This window comes from Pezoporus wallicus, unplaced genomic scaffold, assembly GCF_028554395.1.
Source record: "Pezoporus wallicus isolate ANWC-B61680 ecotype Strahan unplaced genomic scaffold, APGP_CSIRO_Pwel_v1 contig_8047, whole genome shotgun sequence".
In the NCBI taxonomy this organism is placed as follows: Eukaryota; Metazoa; Chordata; class Aves; order Psittaciformes; family Psittacidae; genus Pezoporus; species Pezoporus wallicus.
The window spans coordinates 1,789,814-1,814,020 of NW_026639548.1; the positions used below are offsets into that span (position 1 = coordinate 1,789,814).

The window sequence follows — 24,207 nt, forward strand, 5'->3', positions numbered from 1 at the left end:
ATGTGAACAGTAGGTTGCATGCAAGGCCAGGAGACTTCACAGGTGCTGCACTGTTCAAAAATCAATGTACAGTGCCATGAGAGGCCAGTCCCAAAAGAACAGGCAAAGGAACAAACATGAGATTACAAGAAAACTGAGACAGGTCCAACTATTGTAAGTGCATGAAAGAGAAAACATTTGTGCTCACGTATGGATGTGCACACACACACACTTTATTCTAGCTAGTATTTGGTGCATATATGACACAAAAGAAGAAACTCCTTCAGCTACCAATGAAGTTGGGTGACAACTGCTTCCTCTGAACCCGTCTTCTAATGTACAAACTTATTATCAGTTTAAGATGAAGCTGACACAAGGAAATAAATATATATATTCCTTAAAGTACTTCTCAACCTACAACCTTTATTCTGTGAGTGCAGCAGCAGACTGCTGAATGCTCGATGAGGCATTGTTTCACAGACCCTTGGAAAGGTTACATTTATAAAACCCTCTACCTTCATCAGGAAAGCAAATGCTTAAGCAGTTTACATTTGCATAGCAAGAAACTTGAATACAGAATAGCTAATTTATTTGCTATGATGTTGCGAGATACTGTTTTATTAGCTTAATTTGTCTTTAGCAGCACTGGAGACCAAGGTAACTACAGCTGAGTTGCTAGAAAATGGGGGAAAAAATGGCTTTTGAGAAAGTATCTTGTTATTCTTGCACTTGCAAACTGTTGTTTGCTTTTTAAAAAGGACTTGCTTATTTGAAGCAAATGAAGCTTTTAAAGAGCTAGCTGGCTGTTGGCAAATATTTTAGACCATTTCTCCACTTCAAAGACTGTTCATATCACAGACTCTACAAAGTCCACAGCACGCCAAATTGACACAAATCCCTGACAGAAAGAGAGCTTATATTTAACCTACTAACAAATTTCAGCTACCTGAATAATTATATTCTTCAAATTCAGACCTCACTTGGCTCTCTAGGTGCACAGTGTTAAATCCAGTACCATTTGCTCATTTTTAGCCCACCAGTGAAGATCAAGATCAGAGAGCAGGCATGGAAACTTGGCACCAGTGAAGACAAAGCTTTGACGCTGGCTTCAGGGAAGCAGTATCTCACCCTTGGCCACTCCATGCTGCTTCAGTTTATTTTTCCTTCTTTCCTCCAGCTCTTTTTTGTTTTCTCCTTTCACAGCTCTTCTGAAACACTGCAGCTCCAGAGAGTTCCCAGCCCGCAAACAATGTGTTCTCAAACTATACAGCTGAGAACACCAACACAAATGAAATCTGGGCTGCAGCTTCTACAGAGCTGGGGCCACTTTATAGCGTCCTGACAGATATTAAAAGGGAAAAAAAAGAAAGAAGAAAAGGCTACAATAAAAGTGAGCCATCTTGTTTCCTTCGAGTGTGAAAAAAGCTTTCAGAGTGAAGAAATACAAAGCAGCTAATGGTAATCAGTTACACAGAAAGCATCATCCGTGCATTTTGCTTCTAAGGAGCACCAAGCTTATGAGACCAAAACGCAACATCAGATGTACGTGAAATCCTGCACCTAATCTGCAAACCAGTTACCATGACTGCACATGCAAATTGGGCAGATAAAAGCCAGTCAGAGGAATAATTGGCTATTTGGAGGTACAAAACGACTAATCTATCACAGCCACCACATAAGTGTTTTCTCCCTCTGCTTCATAATTGCACCACTTAATTCTCCAAGTCCAACTTACTATTTTGGATGCAATATGGTACAGTAAGTACTGTAACAAAGTGAGAAGCAAAAAAATTAGGCTCCATCCAGAGCTCCACCACAAGTACAGACTTTAATCTGCACCCTGCAATTCCCAGAGGGAAGTCGAGGGACAAAAAACATAGCCATTCCCAGCAGTCTTGAAAAAATCATTATAGGAACTAGATCTGCTGAAGAAGCCTTAGAAGCCACCAGTGTTGAAAGCCCCAGCATGGGTTGCACTGCTGCTTTGTGTCACCAATGCCACTCTTGAGCCCAGCTATCTGTCAGGACAGGTGCTCTCTCCTAAACAGAGCACCTTCAACGAACAACCTTCAGCACTGGTTTTCTGATGTTATTCCAACAGCACTTTCTAAAACTCACAACTTTGCAGAACTCCCACGTTTTCCTGCCTAGCAAAAATTCAGCACAAGTATAAAACCCCATCACCATTTAGACTTTTAGTAACTACAACCAGCTCCATCAGAGATCCTCACACTAAGGCAGGAGCAAGGCATTAGTCATCTTTCCCCTCATCCAGGACGCAATGGAAACCAGTGACAAATGATTTCTGTTACTTGCAAACACAAAGACTAGCTAGCTTCAACTCCAACACCACTTTTATCTGCTAAGATATAAGCTATTTTCCTGTTGGAAGTATTGATAATTTTCTTTTAATGCTGCCTTTGTGGGATATGAAATTAAATCAACTAAGGCAGAACTATAGAATAACATAGGAGGCAAAGCGGAACAAGTCCATCTAAAACCTCACACTCAAATCCTTAGACTTCCAGGACTCCACACCAGCAAGCTTTCTACTAAACACCTGAATAAAGCAGGAAAGTTAAAACCTTGAATAGTCTCTCTTCTAGGAACAGAGCACATGGATCAGTTGCTAGTAATTATTAGCCTTCCCTATGCTTCAGGCATTCCCATCTGTGGAATGGGCCTAATATCTCCATCAATCTAGACATATGTTTTAGTCCTACATAGGAGTTGATATACCACTGTTATCTCATTTCCTATCTTCTGAGACTTACAACAAGTCTTCATCCTCTGTTCACGTTTTCAGCCCAAAATACAAACCCTAAAGCATACACAAGTGAATCACCTGCACAAAGCTGTACCTGTTCAAACCAGACCAACATGGCAGGATGAAAAAGAACCTTTGTACATGTGAAACTATAGGGGAAACCAAGGCAAAAAGACAGTCATGTGTCCAAGACTGCTCAACTATGAAATTACCAAAGGAAGCTTGCAGGTTTCTTATCATTAAATTTCAAGTCCATCTTCTAGGAGCTGGGGGTCTGGGGTATAACCAACTGCTCCTTCTCATGCAACTGGGCTCAAGAGAACGCCTGGCTCCAGACAAGTTTCTCCCACAAACTTCTGGCAGGAGCTTTCCCATCTTCTCTCTCCTTGTGTTTTCTGATGAATCCATATGCACTGCTGGAGATGGGATTTGGCAAGCATGCTCAGATGTAAAAACCCCCTGCCCAGATGTGCTAATCCCCTGTGGCAACCCACTTCACCACACATGACCTCCAATGGCATGATTTGACAAGGTCAATGACTACTGCGCCACAGAGGTTACTTATGCTCACTGAAGTCTCCAATGTGCACACAAGAGGGTCCCTCCCCCTCTTTTAATGCAATTAAATGCTTTTTATTTAGAAATCTGCACAATTTGTGTGCCATTTTCTCACCCTCCCCACACAAACAGCCTCCACTAAAACCATTTTCTGCAGCAGAGCCAGTGCTTAGCCAGGCTCAAACACTGATTTTATCCTCCCAACACTTTCTTCAATCCCTCCGTGGGATTACAGCAGGGCAAATGACACTGATGAGAAGAGCTGCTTCTTCCCCTGCTTGCTGGATTTAATATCCAGTAGAGACTTCTCCTTTATACAACACATGCACAGGATATAGTACAGAAAGAAAGACAGGAGGATAAAAAAAAAAAAAAGGCTAAAGAAGGAATTCCTTGTGTGAACTGAGCTACAAATGCCATTTGCAGATTGAACTACTTTCAACCTTCTGCCATCAAAAGGCTTAGATACCTCATCCACTCCAAGCGCCCAACCAAGCACAAATAAAAGCTTGTCTCTTCTCTCTCCCTGTCACATTGAAACTAATCAGTGAAAACAAGGTAGAAACTGGGTTTTCAGAGCAATTAAATTACAAGGGAGGTTTTATCTTTCCAAGTAACCCCTTTTATCCTCAGCCACTCTCTGCTACTCCATATACGACCACATCATCCTAACTTCACAAGCAACACCAGAGTCACTCCATCACCATTTTACACCACCCATGGAGCCCCTGACTTAGAAGATTACCTGAAACACAGGAAGAACATGCAGCTATAATCCTGCTACAAAGGCTCAGGCCATATTTGAAGGGTTTTCTTAATCAATAAACATCTGCTTCACATCCCCCTCTCCCTGTGCCAGAAGGACATTTGCGTGGCTGCACAGCGAGCCAGACCACGGAACCAGGGAATTAGTCTTCCTGGCAGCACAAATGCTAGCGCTGGCACAAGGGAGGTAATCAGGACAAGCAGCCAGGGCAGGAAGGGACCATCCCCTTCAGCAAAAACACATTCTTATGTCAGACCCAAGTGGTCACAGCCCCAGCTCCCTCTCTCCCTATTTCTGCAAGCGTGGGAACTACCAAGCAGCATGGAAGATCAAGTTGTTTAGCTTTGCAAAAGGGTGTCTGTCTAAACACAGAGCTATTTTCACAGCTTGTTTCTTCTCTCAGCAGCTTCCCCTCCCTTTAAAAACAAAGTAAAAACTGAATAAAGGGATTTGGACCCCATCAGTCACCATGCTCCCATAAGCAGGTACGCAGCGAAGGCCATGGTGCTGTGCTTGCAAGGGACTCCTAAATGGAAGGGTGCTAACGTTTTCTCTGGCAAACAAACCCCACAGTACAAAGATTGAATGACTCCATGGAACAAAAGGGAAAATAAGGTCAAACAAAAAAAAAAGGAAGAAGAAAAAGAAAATGAAACAAGAAGCAGCGAGATGAGAGAGATATGACAGATACAAACACACAGACCAAAGGCCCCAAGAGGCTACGTGTTAGCTCTGAAGCCGAGCACATGGAAAAAGAGAAGAATTTACTTCTTCCTCAGCCGGAATGTTTGCATAATTGTCACTTTCAATTTTACATAATTCCCTTTTCTACACATTTGTTTCATGTCTAGGCCACCATGCATGAAATAAATCCCTGTTTCAGAGCACGGCCTGTCTGTGTGACACAGCGCTAAGGAGATTGGGTTTCCCATTTATTCCTGTGTGACATTCCAAGAAGGTGTGAACAATGCTTCATCAGACTTAAAATAATATCGACTGAACAGACATCTGCCCGGACGTGTTTGCTTAGGCAGATGCTTCTAACACTATAAAGCTCAGTAAGTAAGGCATCACTTAAGCACTAATTAACTACCATCTCCCCCCTTCCCTCCATGGGGCACCCTGAACACAGGACAAGCACCACACCAACCAATTCAGTCTGAAGTTTTAGGGTTCTTTCTTCCCCCACTCCCACATGCATTCACTTTGGGTATAAGTTCAATTTTCTTCACATTTAGTGCTGATACGCAGGTGTCCTATTAAAAAAAACTAAATTATAAGTCCAGATAGTGAAATATCAACACTAATTAGGTCTTTTAAACACATTTTTAGATGCTGTTTTAAAAATTCCCTTAAGAAGAGTGGGGGCAAAGGATGAACTTTCAGCATTCAAAGGAACAGCTCTAAGTATCTAGGCACCCAAATTCTCATTCTTTATTTAAAAATACAGACAACCCATTTCAATTACCATAGTCTGAAGAGAACACAACACAGAAAAATTAAATGCTGTTTAACACTGATGATATTTAAAGTTCATTCAGCTTTAAAGCTTGACAGGGTATTATTAGAAAGTCTTAAAAAAAACCACTCTTATTTCTGTAGTCACTGCAAAGGTTTTACCTTATAATTCAGCTGCAACCCAAATTCTGACCTTCTTGAAAGGTACCTGCAGCTCCCAGAAAAAGACATTTGAATTATTCTAGTTTGGCAGCTGTCTGGGAAGCGTCAGCACTGAGATGTCAATTCAGTGGTCAGGAAAACCTCCAGCCTATTTCTGCTCCTTCATCAGCATCAGGAATACTTTGCAAGACACCAGCACTCACTCTTTGAAAAGGCTGCATCACCATGAAGATGCAAAGCCTCCTGATTTATTTTCTTTCCCATGCTTTTTCACTTCCAGCCCCCCTTCCAGAAGCACTCTGGTTAAGCTGCAGTGCCGCAAGCTGCTACTCTTCCCAGAGCATCTCTCTATCACTGGGGGAAAGCCCCATCTCGCATCACTTTCTGCTCCTGGCATCAGAAAAGCCAGTCTTACCCCATGATTAACCCCTTCCCAGCCCCAAAATAGGTACAGGATGCTCCAGTGAAATTGGTAAAATAAGCTGCACTTTGCATCTTCCCCTCCCAGGTCTGCATTCTTATTGGCATGCTTTTTGTGTCTGGGTTTACACTTTAGGCACAGACTCATTATTCCTACGGTATTCAGCAGAGACTCAGTGAATAATCACATTTTGCTTATGTTCTTAACATCACAAAGGTAATACTAGGAAAAACACCAGCGACTTCATCTGCTAAACATTTATAAACAAGGAATGGGAATTTTAACACACAGATGCACAAAAGGAGAGAGATGTAAAAGAACAAAAAGAATTAATCTATTGCTTGAGACAAAAATCTATTCCCCCTTTTCAGTAGCTGCTCCTTTTTGCTCACGTAAGAACAGTGAAACAGTGACAATTCAGCTACTGGTAATTAACAGAAAACCAGAACTACATAGAAATCAAACCAACAAATATCCCAAATGAAGGCATGCTTTATTTATTTGCAGGAAACACCACCAGAAGCTGCCCATTTACTAGCCCTAATGCTGAAGCACACTCCACATTACAGCATCTCATCACACTCACAAGAACACCCCAGGAGCAGAGGACAGGCACACCAGGGAAGCAGATGTCCACCCAACCCAAGCAGACACAGCCAGGGACAGCAGGACCTCTCTGGCTCCTGGCCCCATGGCAGCACAGCCCACCAGCAGCCTCCTGACAGCTTCTGCTGCCCCTTTCCATCCAGCCCAGATCCAGCATTTCCTGAACTCAGCTGAAGTTTGAGGCCAGTGTCTGAGCTTACCCATGTTATTTCAGTGACTCCACATCATTCGCTTGCTTCCCGACAGCGACGGGTTTCTTGCACAAACGGGTTGTCTCTCAGTCCTGCTGGTGCGGTGCACAAACCTCTCATCTCCAAGCAACTGCAGTAAGCGATGGCAGAAGAATCCGCCAATTGCTATGTAAGTGTTAAAAAGAAAGGACCCATCTTTTTGGCAACACACACAAACCACAAAGTAAACCAAATAGCTTGATTTTGGATGACTTGTACTTAACACAGATGAACACCAGCACTCTACATTCTGTTCTTTTTGAGGTCAAATTAATATCTTCACAGGTTGTAGCAACCTTACAAAGTTACAGAGAAGTAACACAAAACATTCCCCTGTTCTGGCTACATACCCTTACACCAGAGCCACACTGAAGACATGCAACCACACATGTGTACCAGTGCAGACCACATACATACCACAAACAGCCATTTAGTAACAGTCACAGCTAGCTGACCTTCAGACAGAAACTCAGTAACCCGATGATGATGACATTCCGGGCCCTGGATTATCTGCAGCATTTATTTTGGCAGCGCTATAGAAAATCCACTGGATATGTTTTGACCAGGAAGCAGTGATCAGGAAACCAAAGACCTCACTCCTGTCCAACAGGGAGGCTTTAACACCCTCCCCTGGAAACCCACACATCTGAGCAGCACAGCACATTTCAATCATGAAGAGAAATAATTTTAAGATCTTACAATTCAGTAGCATAGCTTGCCTCAAAGCTGCACAGAAGAGCAGTACTTCCCTAGAGACCAGGAACTTCATAAGCCCAGGGATGACAGCCTCCTGGGTGGAGGAAAACCAGGCAATACACTCAGAGACTTCACGACCCATTAATGTATTCCTCAGGACACCTCATGGCTGAAGCTAAGAAACCAGAGATGCTCTGTCTGGAAAGAGCTTGTGTAAACAGTCTGGTCTTTTAGAAAGGACTAACTTCAGATATAATTTCTGGGAACCTGTCAAGAAAACAAACTACATATAGTTCTTTATCCGAGGTATCACCTGGGAGTTTACATTACTGTACATAGGCCCCCATTACAGCAGTTCATAACCTCTGTTTTGGAAATGGCACATCCTACACTCACCAAAACACAAGCTCATTTTCTAACTGAGGTAATCGGGTTTGATGTTAACAGGAGGCTCCAGACACCCTCCTAACCAACAGCTGCTAAAAAGATCATCTTTTCTCACAAAAAGCCTAAAACTTGTACAGATGACTTAGCAGCAATCATGGGAACATTCTTCTGATCGAGCCCTGCAAGCACTTCTGCCTAGATGCAGACAGCAATTTTTTAAGTCACACACCCTATGTGACTTAGCGTCATCCAGCGATGTGGAAGAAGAGTCATGAGCTGTATGAAATCCAGTTACAGACCATGTGCAGCCCAGAGGCTCTCATTTCTCTTTCATTAACCCTCTTCCCAATAGAAACAGCATTGGAAACGTCAGCGCCTGTATTGAAGTCATCTCAAAATGGTTCTCTCTACACAAGTTACATCGACCCCGCAGATGCAGCAATGGAAAGGATCTGAGAAAGCAGCTCAACTCCAAATTTCCATCTAGTACCTGGAGGCACAGCCCAAACCCACAGCAGGGGGGCTGCCCAGAGAGCATTAATAGGCCTTGAATCCAGTTATCAGTTTGTTTGTTGTAATCAACAGCATTACCATGTGCACATTATAATGAACATACACACATCTGTGGAGCTTGATGGATGAGCTGATAGCAGGCAAGTTACAGAATCCATCTGGTTGAATAACCATTGTCATTTTCAGCTAAAAATCACATTAGCAAACTCACATCACAACTTAGTACTGTTTAGCTTCAAAGAAAATAAGGGCAGGAGGATTTTGCATATCTTGCAACAAAGCCTCTGTTGAGATATATGTCTGTTCTGCATCAGGAGGGTTTCACAGTAAATGCACGAATGAGTGCTCTATGAGACACAAGATTATAATCCATAGCATCAGTAAAGACTGATGAAACCCAGGGGAACTTAAGAAGTCCTGAGTCAAACACCTGTACTTTAAGAGGAGATCGAGAACTAAAGCTTGGGAAAATCTCATGCTAAATTTACACTTGCAGCAGTACCCTAAATGTAACTCACTCAGCAGGGCACTGCACTGGTCAGTACATCCCACAGGATGCTTATACACCACACGTGAACCTGAGCTGGGGCAGAGGGGACACATTTCACTAGCAGTTCACACAGGAGATACCAACTTTGGCATGAAGCTACCCAAGTGACAAATGAGCCCAAAAGGCACCAGTGAATATACTTGCTCCCCATCGTAACTTCCTGCACATGGCCAGGACCCATCGCTTGGAAGCATCCAACCATAGACAAGCACATCGCTATGCCGTAACATGGCAAATACAGAATACTGCTGTGGCTCCTAAGCACTGACAGCACAAGCAGCTCTTTCATCCAAGGCTCTCCCATCACCTCCTTCACAAACACAGCATGCATTTCAAGTTACACATACCAGGGTTGAGAGACAGCTCCCCTGAGTCAGGGGGGTGACATGAGATTCCCTGAGCAGCAATTCCAGCCTCCCATCAGGTACTCAGCAATGGCACTGGCAACTGAGGCAACACAGGCAGCGATGAAAAGACTTTGCCTTCAGCTCAGAGAGGAAACTTGTGGCAGAGTCAGAAAGAAAACCCCATTATCTCAACTTCCGGACCCCTCTGCTAACCACCAGACCACAAAACACTTTTATTGTAGGATAACATTTCAACAAATAGCTATTTTCTGTTAGCAGAAAACCCACTCTGCAGTTCTACTGAAAAAAATCCATTTTTACTCCAACTCTGCGGGATTGCAAGCCAGCCCTGTGACGCAGCATAAACAATTTCTCCCTCCTTTGCATGCCCCACTTTTATTAAGTAATCCGCATAAAGGCAATTACTGAGCTTTAGACTGAAAAATAACTACCAAAAGGAGAGAGATGGCAAATTCTGTGTATCTTCATTTGCATACAGATTTCCTTCCTCCCCCTTTCTAAGTTTTTTGCCATGAGGTCTTTTATGTCTCTTTCAATAATCATATAATTATATGATTCCTAAAGTACACGCTGGCAACACTTCAGGGGATTTTAGTCATTACAGGTGACAAGACTTTTCTCTCATGTCTAATGCTCGCTAGGATTTCCTTCCACTTCATTCAAAGATACGATGAAGAACTAAGTGACACCCAAAACCCTCTCCCAGACAGATTTTGGGGCAATCAGCCCTCTTCCTTCTCCATTACGGATACAGGGAAGCAGGCAGAACTGAACTGCAATGAACTTCAACTGGAACGAAGCATTTTTTCAATTAAGCAGCCCATCATTTTTCCCAGGCATCACGTCCAACTATTTTAATGGCTTTCACATTTTTTCTTTAATTTTACAATCCGAAAGAAATGCCAAGGTTCCATCAAGGACCAAGAACGCCATAATTCCATTTCTTCCAATGGCTGAAAGTTATTAACAAGGTGTCAAAACAGCATAATTATTTTATATCAAGTTTGACTGATTCTATAAACATCTCTTAGCTACACACTATCTTGAGCCTTGCTCCCCCTGAGTGCAAGTATGTGCTCAGGCTAAGTGGAATAAAGAGGCTGCACGTCCTCTTTGACAGCAGTGCAAGAGACATTTATGAGCCACCAAAAAATCAACAGCAATAATACATTTACTAGCTGATGCACTCCATGTTATTGTAAAGTTCAAGACATATTTTAGCTCAAAATTCTTTGGGGTTTTAGCTCCTCTGTAGAAATAAGAGCCAGCAGAAAAGAAACTGCAGCCTCACTAATCAACAGGAGGGGTTAAAGACACGAGCTCGGTGTCCATCAGCACACCACAGCCCACTGAACTGCCAGAAGCCCCAAATTATCATTTGGTTCCCAACTTGGGCTGCATGCTTCCTCCTAACCTAAGCACCTATGCACTAAGTACAGGCTACATCAGGGATACCCTGGCATCAATCAATCTATATTTAAAACTGAAAAAATACCCCAAACAATTATAGCTATATTTTTATGAAGCTAAAAAGAACATCTGTTGAGACGATGATAATGCAATGATACCAACCACAAATACTGTAGAGTACAGGCACAAGTGCATCATATATATATTTATACACACACACACTTTCTGAATGTGTCTCTATTACAACCTGTTCTGAGCAGACCAAGGCAGGCTTTGGACAGAAGACAGGAGCTCAAACACAGCTCCTTTACCCTGCTGACAGTGCCCAACAGTCCCCAAAATAGAGCATTTGACTTAAATTGCCATGTTTGTATGGCCCAACTATAGATAGCCAGCACAAGATTAAAAAAAGCTTTGCTCTGAGCACAAAGGGAGAGACAGGAATGGTGCCATAAGCTCATGTTTTGCAGCCAGCAGCGCAGGGAAATAATTTTGATCCCTTCAATCCCCTTATCCATGCCAACCGCCGAACTTGCAGATCCAACTTTTGTTCAAGTTTAGTCCCTTTTTGGCTTGAAACAAGACAGAGCTACAAAGGAAATACTCTCCCTTCACCTCAGATCATGGAAGTGCTATGTACAGACAGAGCTGCCCTCAGCTCCCTTTCACCAGGTACTTCTGAACTTCAGACCCAGTCACTCAGTACAAAATAATTAGGCTACAAAAATTGATATGCCCTTATTTGCCTGTCATTAGGGCCCTACACAGCTGCTGGCCTGGCTGGGCACAGGGTGGGAGAGCCCTGCAGCCGGTGCAGTTTGTACCTGCCCAGCTTTCACAATTGCTTGCACCAGAGGAACTGGACCAACAACTAAATGCTGGCAGGTCTAGGCGGCTCGGAAGCTGTTTAACCCTCTCCTCCATTTTAAACATTTTGGATTAATAACATAAAGGCTGATTCTCCTTTCAGCATCTGCGCAGTATCCTTAAGAGTTCATCCGTTTTGGAAAAGAGACTGTGTTTCAAGGAGATGGAGCAAGGCCAGTAAAACAGTGCTCCAACTCTCCTCTGAGGAGCACGGCTGCAGCGGTCACAGCCTCTGTTGTGCAGAACACAGCAGAGCCAAGAGATATTTAAACAGCAAGAGCCACTTCACCTACATAAAACTCTTTTATACCTTTACTGTGATAAACTGGAGGCATTAAAGTGCAGTGAATTGGAAATTGTTCCCACTTAGAGCTGGATGTTCACATACAACTGATACCAAGATGCACATCCCACACACTGTATTTCAAATCTTCATTTAAAAAACCTATTGCATCAAGCAGGACACAGTGTTTCAGTTCTGCTGATACTGTTGGCTCTCAACTACTTGCTGCAGCAACATGAACTACGCAATGTTCCCCACAGCCTTTAGCACCAGGATAAAGACCAGACATGAGAGAAGATGAAGCAATGAGCACATTTTGGTAGCACTTTCCCCAGTCAAGGTGCACACAGGTTTAGACTCTAGAAGCCCACCAATCCCAGCTAAGTCTGATGCGGGGGGAGCCACCTGCAGTAGCAGTGTGAATTCAACACTTGACACCAAGAAAGAGAAAGCTGGAGCATACCAAAATGTGAAAAACAAGTCCATACCCCAAAACCTTTCTATCAGTGTAACTGTCTCCAGGCCAGGTATCATATCTCTGTACCTCTATGACTTTTTAAACAGTTGTGTGATACATCAGCCCTTCTGCAGAGCAAGCAGGAATCTCTCAGAGAATAAGCGAAATAACTAAGCTGACCTTGTCCTACCCGGCTCCCTTGGCCACTGATAGCATTTCCCAGACAGTAACACTGCGATAGCCAGTCCCATTCTGCAAAATAATTGAGATAAATGATAAGAATTGCGCCATTTTATCATACTGAGAGGACAGTGAAGTTTTCAGTTCTTACTAGACAAAAAGCCAAATGCACTACTAGAAGTAAACATGAATTTGGATCCTGTATCATTTATTATTTGGGTGAAGTGGAATACTAGTTTTATTTTATCCCTTTGATAAAAAGAATCTTACCTGTGCAATACAGAGCACCTTACATTATCAAATATGATAGATTCCAGTTTTCAATTTACTATCATTTATCTTCTGAATTTCTCTGTGCTGGTTGGTCCACTTGACATTTCAGCAAGCTTCATCTCGTGTTCTACCCCAGGTTTCAGACTGCTAAAGAAAGGCAGAGCAGTTGTGCTACAGGAAACCATTTTGGAAAAATGAGTATGATACTAAAGAGGTCTTTCAAAACACCCAGACAGTGTCAAGTGCAGTGCGAGCCAAAAATGAAATCTCAGGTGGGGATGACGGTGACCCCTGAGCTTAGCTGGGATTTCCACAGCCCAGCCTCAGGTAAGCGACCTGTGTCCTCTCTCCGATACCTTCACAGCCATGTTAAAACCCAGCAGGTTTTATTGATGAGGTAGAAAACTCCAACAGAACAGCTGGATCATTCCTCATTACTGCCGGTCACCCAGTGTTTGCAAGGAAAGTTAGGTGTGCAGGGCACCTACCTCTCCTTAGTGCATGGCCTAACCAAGCACATACTTCAGGCTTTCCAGAGCTCTGTTTTAGCTCTGCATTAACCACCTCTTGCTCCTTAACAACAATAAAAATACCTTAAGTACCTGCTTTGGACAAGATGCAAAAAAATCAACAACTAGGAGAAGAAATCAATGGAGACTAACCAGCCTTAGGGAAAACCAAAAGGCATTTAGTGCCTTTAGGGCACCATCCAGAAAATCATTAGCTTTCCTGAGGTTAAAAGCACCTTTTTAAAGGCATAACCAGCCATCAGAAACACTAACTTGTTACACCATCATTTGACAATTAAGTAGAAGGTGAAAATACTTAAATAACTAGGAACCTGGTTTAAAACATGAAACTAGCTATGGAAAAAACTAAGCTGCAAGATACACAAAGATACAAGGATAAATGAGAAGTTACAAAGCTATATCAGTGGAACTAGAACAAAACCTTTGGAACAGGAAGCTGCAGTTAAATACACCGGTTTTCTTATCAATGAGAGATCAGAGCAACAGAAACAGCACAGTGTACAACATACATGTGAAAACAGTCTTATCAAGATAACAGCCAAAGAACTTAGGGATTCTGTCCAGAAGTCTACTATCACCATCAGCTTTCTAAATTCTGCTACATTCAAGGGCAAACAGCAGAGAAGGGACTGGGATTTAGCACCGCCAGACCTCTGGATAGGAACAAAAGTAAAAGTGGGTAAAGCGTTAATCTCCTCAGGGTTCGCGACCAGATGCAGCTGGGCCCTAACTCGGCTTGTAAGGGCAGCATCACCACTTCAAGAGGACATGCACAAAGTCAGGCTATGCACTTCTCAGCTCAGGGATCTACTTCTAGACAACACCTTGCTCCTCACACATCTGTGAGTGGATTCTCCATGAAATCCTATAAATAAGTTAAACATTCCCAAAAAATTCATATGCACACACACCAAACCCATCCACACAGACCAGGAGAGTTAAAATTTCCATACGGCATTCCAAAGCTTTGCTGGAATCTGTAAAAATGGCAAACAACAGCCAAAAAGAAAACACAACCCCTTGTCTTTCCAACTACTTCGGGAGAACAATTGCTCTCAAAGATCGCATTCATTAACATTCTGATGAAGTTCCCTTTTAGTGCTGTTTTTCATACTTGAAAGGAACAGCTATGATCAGAGAGAGCCCTCAACTACCGACTCACTCATTTAGATTCTCTCCCTCTGATTCACCAATCACCTTCAAGAATAATTAGCAGCTTCGTCTGAACGTAATGAATATACACACATGCTCACATCCATACCATTCATTTCGGAAGGCTGTGAGAAATCCCCTGTTTCTCAGCTTGCCAGCTTTTCTGACCCCAGCACAGGAACCATCACCTGATGGTGGTCCAGCAGCTGCCAGTCCCGCTGACCACCTCAAGCCTGCAGGTCAGGGCAAACTAAGCTTCCAGGTTAACTCCAAAGTTGTATTCAGTGGCTGGGTATTATAAACCAACAGTACACACACCCCAGCTGCTTGTAACCCGAGTTGGAGCTGGATTTATACAAGAAGATCCAGGGCGAGGAAGGGAAAGTTTTAACTTCTTCTGCACAAAGGGAGGCTGCTGCTGGCTTGTCTGTGGGCTTTATTCAATCTTTTCCCTTAATTTAAAAAATGCATATATATAACCAACTCTGTCTTTATGTGAAAGATGGTAGGAGAGAGGATCCGTAAGTCAAGTCACAAGTGTCACTGAAACAAGACACATTTTCAGGTGACAACTGCCAAAGGAAACACTGCCACATGAGTTAAATCAAAATCCGGAATGCTTAAAATTCACACCAAAGTGCTAAAGGAGATTGCATTAAAACCATTCCTCAGTATTAAACTTAAGTGCTCATACCCCCAGGTCAACAGAAAGGAAGAATGTATATTTATTTATTCTTTAAAGAACCCTTTATTTCCAGGAACACCAGTGGCAAGAATTTTCTTCAGTGGGGAAGGGGAATTCACAGTATTTTGAGATCTAAAGAAAAACAAACAAAAAGCCACTATAACCCTCCCAAATGCTTCTACCATTAAGTTCTGCCTAACCACCGAGAAAACTGATTTCCAAGGGGAAGCCCAGAGCTTAGCTATACGTAATCACAGGCCACTGTAACGTCAAGAGACAAACCAACCTAAGAACACCACTACAAGAAAGGATCACAACTAATTACCGCACATGCAACAAAAGCTCCTTTTAGGATTAGAAATAAAAGTCCTTTATGTCCAGTACTGTCCCTAGGCTGCGTACTCTTATTCTCTCTCCCCCCTCATAAACATAGGTTTCCATTCTCATTTATTTTCAATCTATCATCCCAGATTATTTTAAGGACTTTTAAAAAACAAACACACACTGAAATACAAACCTCCAAAGCAGAAGAAACCCACTTGCTGCAGTCAAGTTCCTAAGAACACAGCTCCACACCACACAAGATGACCTTGCCATTCCTGCCATTTAAATGGGCATACATTGCTTTAAAGTAGTTTTGCCTTAACAATCCCCTTGCCCTGCTGCTGCATCAAACCTGCCAAACATCACTTATGGTTAAGCACAGCGCTGCATGGAAAAAGACATGTAACACAGAATATGTTCTCCTTTTTACTGTTACTGGTATTTACAAAATGCACACTATCATTAGGGGCCCTCCAAGAACCTCCAAGACAACACACCTCCTAGTTCAGCACCTGAAACAGGTGAATCCCGCTCACACTATTCACCCTCTGAGGTGCCTGCTACCATCCAAGATGCCAAGGCGCACACAGTCTCTTGGCGCTGGTGAATACAGTAGTAACTAATTAATTTTACTTGGTACTTCAGTATTTTGTGAATCTGAGAGGAGACACTTTTGTAAAAACTTTCAGTTATTTATTTAGTTTTAAGAAAAAACAGAAGTGCTCCCACAGACTTTAGGGTGGCAGAAGTTTAAGGTCACCTTCTATCCTTGTGCGCCCTGTTATCAAGGTTATGGTTTGGTTGATTTGATAACAAGGCTTATCCCATTTGAAAAGCCCAGAGTTTTCCATGTCAGCCCTGGAGGGACTGCACTACCATTCGAATTCTATTTCCTGATAATGTGCTCATCATGTTGGAAAATTTCTACAGGAAGATGAATTTTACTTTCTCCACTGACAGCTCAGCAGAGACTCAAGGGTTTAATTGGACCTACCTGCTGATGCATATCTGACTAAGAGCATAGCATACCCAAGGAAAAAAAAGAAGATACAGACACGTCCATAGCTTGTTTCAAAGGCACACAAATTACTCTCTCATTATCAGCAGTTGATTTTCCTGTTGGGACAAGACCCCAAAAATGATGCTGTGAAAGGCCAAAGAATAACCATCACCAAGCTCACACAAATCATCTTCCCACCCCAGTACCTGCACACCTAGTGCTGCTTGGGGACTGCCAGGGTAAACTAAAGGTCCCTCCTGAGCAGGAGCACAGGATCTCCAAGCAAAGGTTTCATCACCCTGGCACCAGGTTAGGTGACCAAGGCCACCGCTGACACCTCCATGAGAGCACAGGGAACATCTCTGGGACTTTGAGAAGTTCATTCCATGAGCAAAAAAGTTGGTTCTGTGACGCCAGATCCCAGAGGCCTGCATGCAGGAGGGGTGAACTGAAGAGAAACAAAGCTCATGGAGAAAATGGGATCTCAAAGCCTGAGCCAAAGATGCTGGAGATTCCAAGGCAAACCTGAGAGTATTCATCAGCCTGCACAGAAGCCCTCAACACTGGAACACTGGTTAACAGACACACAAGTGACAGGAAACCTGAAGCAAGGGAAGCACCCAAAACTTTGCCCACATTCGTACCACTGCATGCCAAAGAAAGTGGGCAAAAGCACCAGAACTGCTCATATTTACTGGGAATCCAAGTTATTGTGCCCATCAAGCAACTTGTTGGGTGCCTTCTCTCAACAACTTACTTCTTCCCCTCGAACACAACCAAAACAAAAATCCAAAGCCAAAGTCTTAGTTTGTCAATGTCCCTCTGAAAATATTAAATTTCCTGCTCTGCTTAACTTAGCTCAGACAAGGCAGGCAGTATTTGCTCAGCAAATATTGTTTGTAATAAGTTAGACAAGCAATATTTTTTGCCAGCCTATTAACATCAGAAAAATATGTACAGTCAACAAGAGATGAAGAATTTGTTCAATTACTTCAAAAATGGGAATTACAACCAAGGGATTATTATCCATTTAAACATCTCTTTTCCACAAAATGTCAAACACTAGCCATTCGCTAACAATCTCCGGAGACAGATAAAGTAGCATTTTGGCAAAGCAAACACAAACTCCTCGAACCGGGGTGGGGGGGGGGGAAGGAAGGAGGGCGGGAGGGGGAAGCTCCACCATTCACAACACCACCGGACCATCCCAACACGCCAGGAATATTTTGCAGCCCTTCGCCAACCAATTAAAACCCCAAACAAACATTTGACTTGCCCTAAGTGATCGCTAACACCCGCCGGAGCCGGTAGAAGGAGGGAGGGGTGAGTAGGGGAAGGAAGAAGGGGAAGAAGGAAGGTGGGGGGCAGAAAGCTGCCAGCGGGGCTGCGAGCACCCGGGCTTGCTCGCCACCCTGCCGACCGCAGCCCGAGATCCCTCCGGGCTGACACCAGGATTAATGCACATTAATTGCTATTTGCAAAATTCAGCAGCCTGAAAGCACCGCGCTTTTTACATTTTATTGTTATTATTTTCTTTTTTTTTTTTCCTTCCATCCCCCCCCGCCCCAGCTCCCGCCCCGCAGGAGGTCAGAGCCCCCCGGCCCCCTCCGCTCTTACCTCCAGGGCTTCCAGGGTGTTGAAGCTGGCTATGGCGAAGCCATCGATCAGGTCCTCTTCCTGGGAGCTGGACTCGCGGCGGCGGCGGCGCGGGGGCCGTGCGGCGCGGGCGGCGGGCGGCGGGCCCCGCGGGGCGGTGCAGTTCTGGCCGCCGTTCTCCTTGCCGGGGCTCGGCTCCTTCTCGGAGCCCGAGGAAGGGCTCTGGTTCCGCGGGTCGCGGGCCGCCGCCTCCCGCCGCCGCACGCGGTCCCGCTGCGACCTCGACCTCCGGCTCTGCCGGATTTTCCCATCCATCGCCGAAAGAAGCAGCGAATCAAAAATAGTATTTAAAAATAATAATAATAATTAAAAAATAAGAAAATAAAGAAGGCCGGGCGCGCGGGGTGGGGGGAGTGGGGGGGTGGCACGGAAGGAGGGGGGGAAGAGAAAAGTCGCCCCCTTCAACTCACCGCTTCCCTTCTCCAAACCCCGGAGCCCTTCAAAAATAATAATTAAAAAAGGGGAAAAAAATAATAATCAAACAACAACAAAAATCCTGCTGTTCAGACCCTCGGATCCAGGGCGATGATAATCCACAGAGCAAGGCTGGGTGGCGGTGGGGCGAGCGGCACACACACACACAAAAAATATTAAATCCACGGAATGACCTTGACAAATTTCCACCCCCCGCCCCCCCCACCCCCCCCCCCCAAAAAAAAAGCAGAGACGGGAAGAGGAGGGGAGGAAAAAAAAAGGAAAAATAAAAAAAGAGGGGGGGAAGATCTATCTGGATCAGGACGAGGACACCTCGGCTTCACTCGGCGCGGAAGAGAGAGGCAGATCCAGGAGGCTCGACCCAGCTCGGGATAATCCAGGCGCGGCGCCCCCTCCCCGGGGGCAGCGCCGCTCCGGGGCCCCGCTCCGGCCGCCGCACACCACGGCGGGGGGGCCGCCGCCGCCGCCGCGCTCGCCGCCCAACTTTCTTGCCGCGGAGCGAGCGAGACAATCCCTGGGCAGCCCCCGCCGCCGCCCGCCGCCGCCGCCCGCTGCCGCCGACCCCTCCTCGCCGGGCGCCGCCGGCGGCTCGCAGCCCCCCGCGGCGCCCCCGCGGCCGCCGCCCGCTGCCGGATGGCGCTCGCCCGCCCGCCCCAGCCCGGCCGCCCGCGGCGCGGCGCAGCCCCGGCCCCCAGAAGCCGCTCAGTCGGCGCTGCCCGGATGCCGCCCCATTCTCCCCGAGCTGGGACGCGGCGCTAGCACCGCCCGGCCGGCCGCGCATGAGCAGGGCTGCCAGCTGCGCGTCATTCCCCGGCGCAGGCCCGGCCGTGCCCCCGGCCCCCCCCTTCTTCTTCCTCCTCCTCCTTCCCGCCCCGCCGCCGCTTCCCCCCCTCGCCTCAGCGGGCAGAGGGAGGCCCCAAGCCCGCCCTCACTCCGCCGCCGGGAAAAGTTTTCCCCCGGCCCGGTCTCCCGCTTCTCCTCCCTGCCCTGCTCCCGCCTCACGGCGCCGGTGGAGTCCCGGGAAGTGGCGGGGGGCTGGCTGGGGTCGAGGGCCAAGGGAAGAGGACAGGGGGCGAGCTGAGGACAAGGGATGAGCTTGGGGTGGGCTGGGGATTAAGGGATAAAGCGAACTGAGGGACAGGCTGGGGGTCAGAGGATGAGCCGCGGTGAGGAGCGACCCGAGGGATGAGTTGGGGGTTAAACGATGAGCTGAGGGGTGAGGGACGGGCTGAGGGATGGGTTGGGGGTTGAGGGACAGCTGAGGGACACAGGGGAAGCTGAGAGAGATGGGAAGCGCTGAGGGATGAGCCGAGGAGCAACCTGGGACTCAAGGGACAAGTTAGGGGACAATGGTGGTGAGGGCACAGGGGCAGAGGAGTTGGGCATAAGGAGCCGCAGGTGGGATATGGAGCAGGACAACAGGGCCAAGGGTGAAGGCTGGGGTCACAGAAACAGAGGCAGGAGAGCCTTTAGCCCCTGCTCCCCATCCGTCCACCTTGGTGAGGCTTACTTCAGGCTCTGCAACGCTTGCAGTTCAGGCGTTCCCATCTTGTTTCCCTGCTGTTTCAGGCCCTCTCTCCAGAATGACCTCCACCGAGACTTGGTCCCTGTACACTTCACAGGAAAGGGGATTGCTTAGTGGGGAACTGCGCAATGCCCAGCCCCAGGGAGACCACTGAGGAAGGTGTGTGGGGTTCAGGGCTCCAGCACAGAGCACTGGCTGCCTCACATACCGCAGTGGTAGCAGGACCTAATCCTCCTTGTTATCATCTTTTATTGCACCCAGTCAGATACTACCACACGTTACCATTGCTCCTGCATGCTCCCTTCCTTGTGTGTGGCTGGCTTTGCTCCATTTGACAGTCTTGGCTTCATTCCTTATGTCTTTAGCTGCTTTTGCCTTCCCCAGGGGGTAGCCTCCAGTTCTGGATGTGAGAGGAGCTAGAAGGATGGTGTGAAATAAAACCTGAAGAAGTCCACCGAGCTTCATAAATAAGTAGGGGAAAAATCCATTAAGGAAATTCAGTGTTCATGGGAGCTGTGGAAGTAAGGGAAGCCAAAAAGTGCCTCTTGCCACCTACTCCCAGTTATGTTTCAGTTCAGTCACCACCAGGGATGGCGACTTCCTTGGGCCAGTGTCCCCCCACAGTAGCAGGCTGGTAGGTGGGTGTCTAACGCAGCCATCAAAGGCTTTAATGGAAGAAATGCAATGCCTACCTTCCGTCCCTTTTCCTACCTTCCTGATCTAACTGCAGTAACAGAGCAGTCAAAAATCAGCCTTCTTCCACCTGGTCCCAACAGGCACAGTTAGAAAGATGTGTGGTGTCTGGCAACACCGTTGCCCTGCCTTACTTAAACAAGAGCTAAAAGTATCATCCTTTTAAAATATAGCATAGAAATGTCATTTAAATTTAAGCAATTTAAAACCAAAGGTAGAAATCCCATGAGTGGTACAAAGCCTCTTAATGCAAGCAGTCAGTCAAGCATTGCATGCCTCAATCACACTTGTATCGGTGTCATTTGTATCCTAATAAAATCCTATAATCTTTTCCGTGCCAATTAAACAGGGAAGATAGCTGAGTCTAGTCGCTTCCTTGAGTAATTACAGGCTAGTTGGGAGTCACAGTTATCTGCTGTGGGGTTTGTTGGACTGTGAATTTCCAACAGGGTGTTTTCTCTCCTGTTTCTCTAAAGGACAGTACTATCATTTTTTAGATGTATGGTATTTTAAAGCTATAGCCAAAATCTAGGGGATGGTTGTTAATGAAAAATCTGGAGTTTAGATACACCCAGTTAAACAGTGGATTGAGCTTAACTGTATTTGCTTCACCAATACTTGAGTCGCTTCCTAGAAAAGAGCATTTACACCGAGTCCAATAAGCTGTTCTTACATTTGTGAGTCTGTCCCTTCATTTACAAGGTAATTTCTCTGTTGCTTAGAAGTGCATCATAAGAGTAAGTCATTAAGAAAGAGAAACTGGGGAATTTTTAGGCTCATTCCAGTCCCATTGTGCTTTAGGTCTGCCATCATTAATATGCATTTCTAGGTCTCTTTTTTTTTCATTCATTTCCAAATTTGCTGACCAACAAGGACAGTGGAAATTGCCTGTATAGTTCTTTTCTTTATTTCCTGTCAGCAGGGTCATCAAGATTCAAATCCCGGATATGTTTACATTCAGGAGTTTAATGTCACTGCGAATGTAAACCAAAGGTGCCTTCTGGGGAAAGTTGTGAATACAATTTCTTTTCCAATTAACTCCACACCGTCAGCAGCTCTGTGATATCCATCGTTATCCCCAATTTTGTGTATATATATATATATGTATATTTTTGTTGACTCAGCAGAAGGATCATCCAAAGGAATTAACAAAATCAAACTGTCCACCTGTGAAAGAGCTCTATTTGAAACAGCTTCTCTTAATCAATCGTGCTTTTCCTTCCACCAAGGCAATTTCACGTTTTCAATAGAAGGCAGACCTACAGCGAATTCCTACCCCTGCCCTGCATCAAATGGCTTTTTGCACAATGATATTCATCGTGTTACAACTCTAGGTGAATGGTAATGGATCAGAGGGAATGAAAACAGATGGATGTTAGAACAGGCAATTCCCTGCCACAAACCTGGGAGCCCTCCACTGCTGCCTGGTCTGTTCATTCAATTCATAATTGTATTAGACATTCCAACAATAGAGAGGCCTTCTTCATTAGTTCTGAATTTATTGAAAAGAAGCTTTGCAGACTATAGCTCTTGTGGTGTTTAGACACCACCAGGCAAAATTTACTACGGGCTTAAATGGATAAAACTCAACTAGATAGAAACTAGCACAGAAAATTCCAAAAGAATCAAAAGAGATGGGCCAGAGAGACAAGGAGAGAAGATAGCCTGGCAGCAGCACCAAAGGCAAATAGGAGATACTCAGGGACCGTTGCAACAGAGCTGCAACTTAAATGATACTAAGGAGATCCGTAGAAAAGCTTTCCTCTTCCAGGAGTGCAAGTATAGCTGAACTTCTCAATACTGCACTTGTAGTTGATCTGATTTCCTCTTTTTAGCCCACAGCTAACCACACCAAGCAGTGGATGCTGATCCCTGCCCTGTACTGGGCACAACCTTTTTTATAACCCTGGTCTGCATCAGGTGACCGGGGCTAAACAATACAGATCAGGTCTCTTACCAGCTGTCCTGTGAGTCAGACCTTGATTACAATATTGACATTAACATTTTAATCACATGCATGCTGCTGCAGATTTTAATGACCAACTTGCTCTGCCTTTGTTTTTTGAGGATCAGAAATTAAAGCCTTGTTCATAGTTTGAGCGCGAACAGCATCAAAACAGCAGCTACCATAACAGTAAACATGGCATTGCTCTCACCACCAGCTTGCCCCTGGACATTAACCTTGCTGGCACTGGAACACCTCACTGGAACGGGGACTTTGTTCTCAATTACTCTATTCCTGTGTCTAGGGTAGGACTGGAAGTTATGAGGAGAAAGGCGGTGCTTTTATATTCTCTGTACCCTGAGGCAATATGAAAATCGACCAGGTCCCTGTCTAACTATCATTTTCAGATTCCCAGGGACTTTAATCAGAGCAGTGTAATCTAGAGACATTTCCTTCATCCTGTGGAGCTGGAAGCACGGCTGCTATTGCACTTTCCCTGCCTTTTGCTCTCAGAGCAAGGTGAAGAAACTTCAGTGCAAATGAGAATTAGTCTCCAAGCCTGTTGTTGTTCTTCTCACCCCAAATGTACTTTACAATCTGTTGCAAACACTCCAGGCTGAATCTGTGAGGCCTTGCTCTATTAAAGACCATCATGTCCAAGGTGGAAAGACAACTAAAAGGTCGTAATAAAAAAAAACCAACCCAAATTCAAAATTGCTTAAGGCTGTAAAATGAGACCACGTTACAGTTCTGGCATGCACCAGAACACACTTGATGTTAAATAAGCTGGGTTTTGCATCACTGGTCTTAGCTGGTGTCTGTTGTTTCTCCCCCTGCTACCCCAATGATTGGCTGTAACGATCAGGCCTTAACTGCTTGGTATCCCTTCCACAAACATAGGCTGCCTTTATCACTTGCTTCAGCATGGTCATTTGCACTGAAAATACATAATCACTGTCAGAGTACAAAGAATCATTACGAATAATTAGTTACTTCCAATATGGCAAGTCAGTCTCATAAATCTTGAATATTTGGCTTTGGTTTTGGAAAGAGATTCCTTAATGGCTACACTTGTGAGACTCTGTTAATTGATATAAAATTGTATTCAAAATTAAATTTGTTTTAACTGATCTAAATCACCCCAATAAATCAGCTTCAGCCTGTCTGCGTTAAGGGTTCAAGTACGCCTTTCTTTTTTTTTTTTGCTTTTGGGAGAAAGTGTGTGCTTGCAATCAATGCATAGAGGGCTGCATCTGACCCTCCCCTCATTTACTAACCGCTTCCATATGCTGACATGGTGGTGATTTTGCTGGCCTGTGAAGGCATAAAGG

The 24,207-nt window shown here is 45.1% G+C and overlaps 1 protein-coding gene across 21 annotated transcripts in view; it reads right to left on the bottom strand.

Moving 5' to 3' along the window:
- Positions 1 to 18,557, bottom strand: part of FBRSL1 (fibrosin like 1) — a 533,144-nt gene extending 514,587 nt beyond the window's left edge. For 16 of the 21 annotated variants that reach the window (XM_057414894.1, XM_057414891.1, XM_057414892.1 and 13 more), the window contains exon 1: positions 18,240 to 18,556. In XM_057414894.1, coding sequence (XP_057270877.1) covers positions 18,240 to 18,533 — 294 coding nt within the window. In that variant the 5' untranslated portion in view covers positions 18,534 to 18,556. Of the gene's footprint in view, positions 1 to 18,239 lie in introns of all 21 variants that reach the window. The other 5 variants (XM_057414898.1, XM_057414899.1, XM_057414879.1 and 2 more) reach the window with 2 other exon arrangements.
- Between the last annotated feature and the right edge of the window lie 5,650 nt (positions 18,558 to 24,207).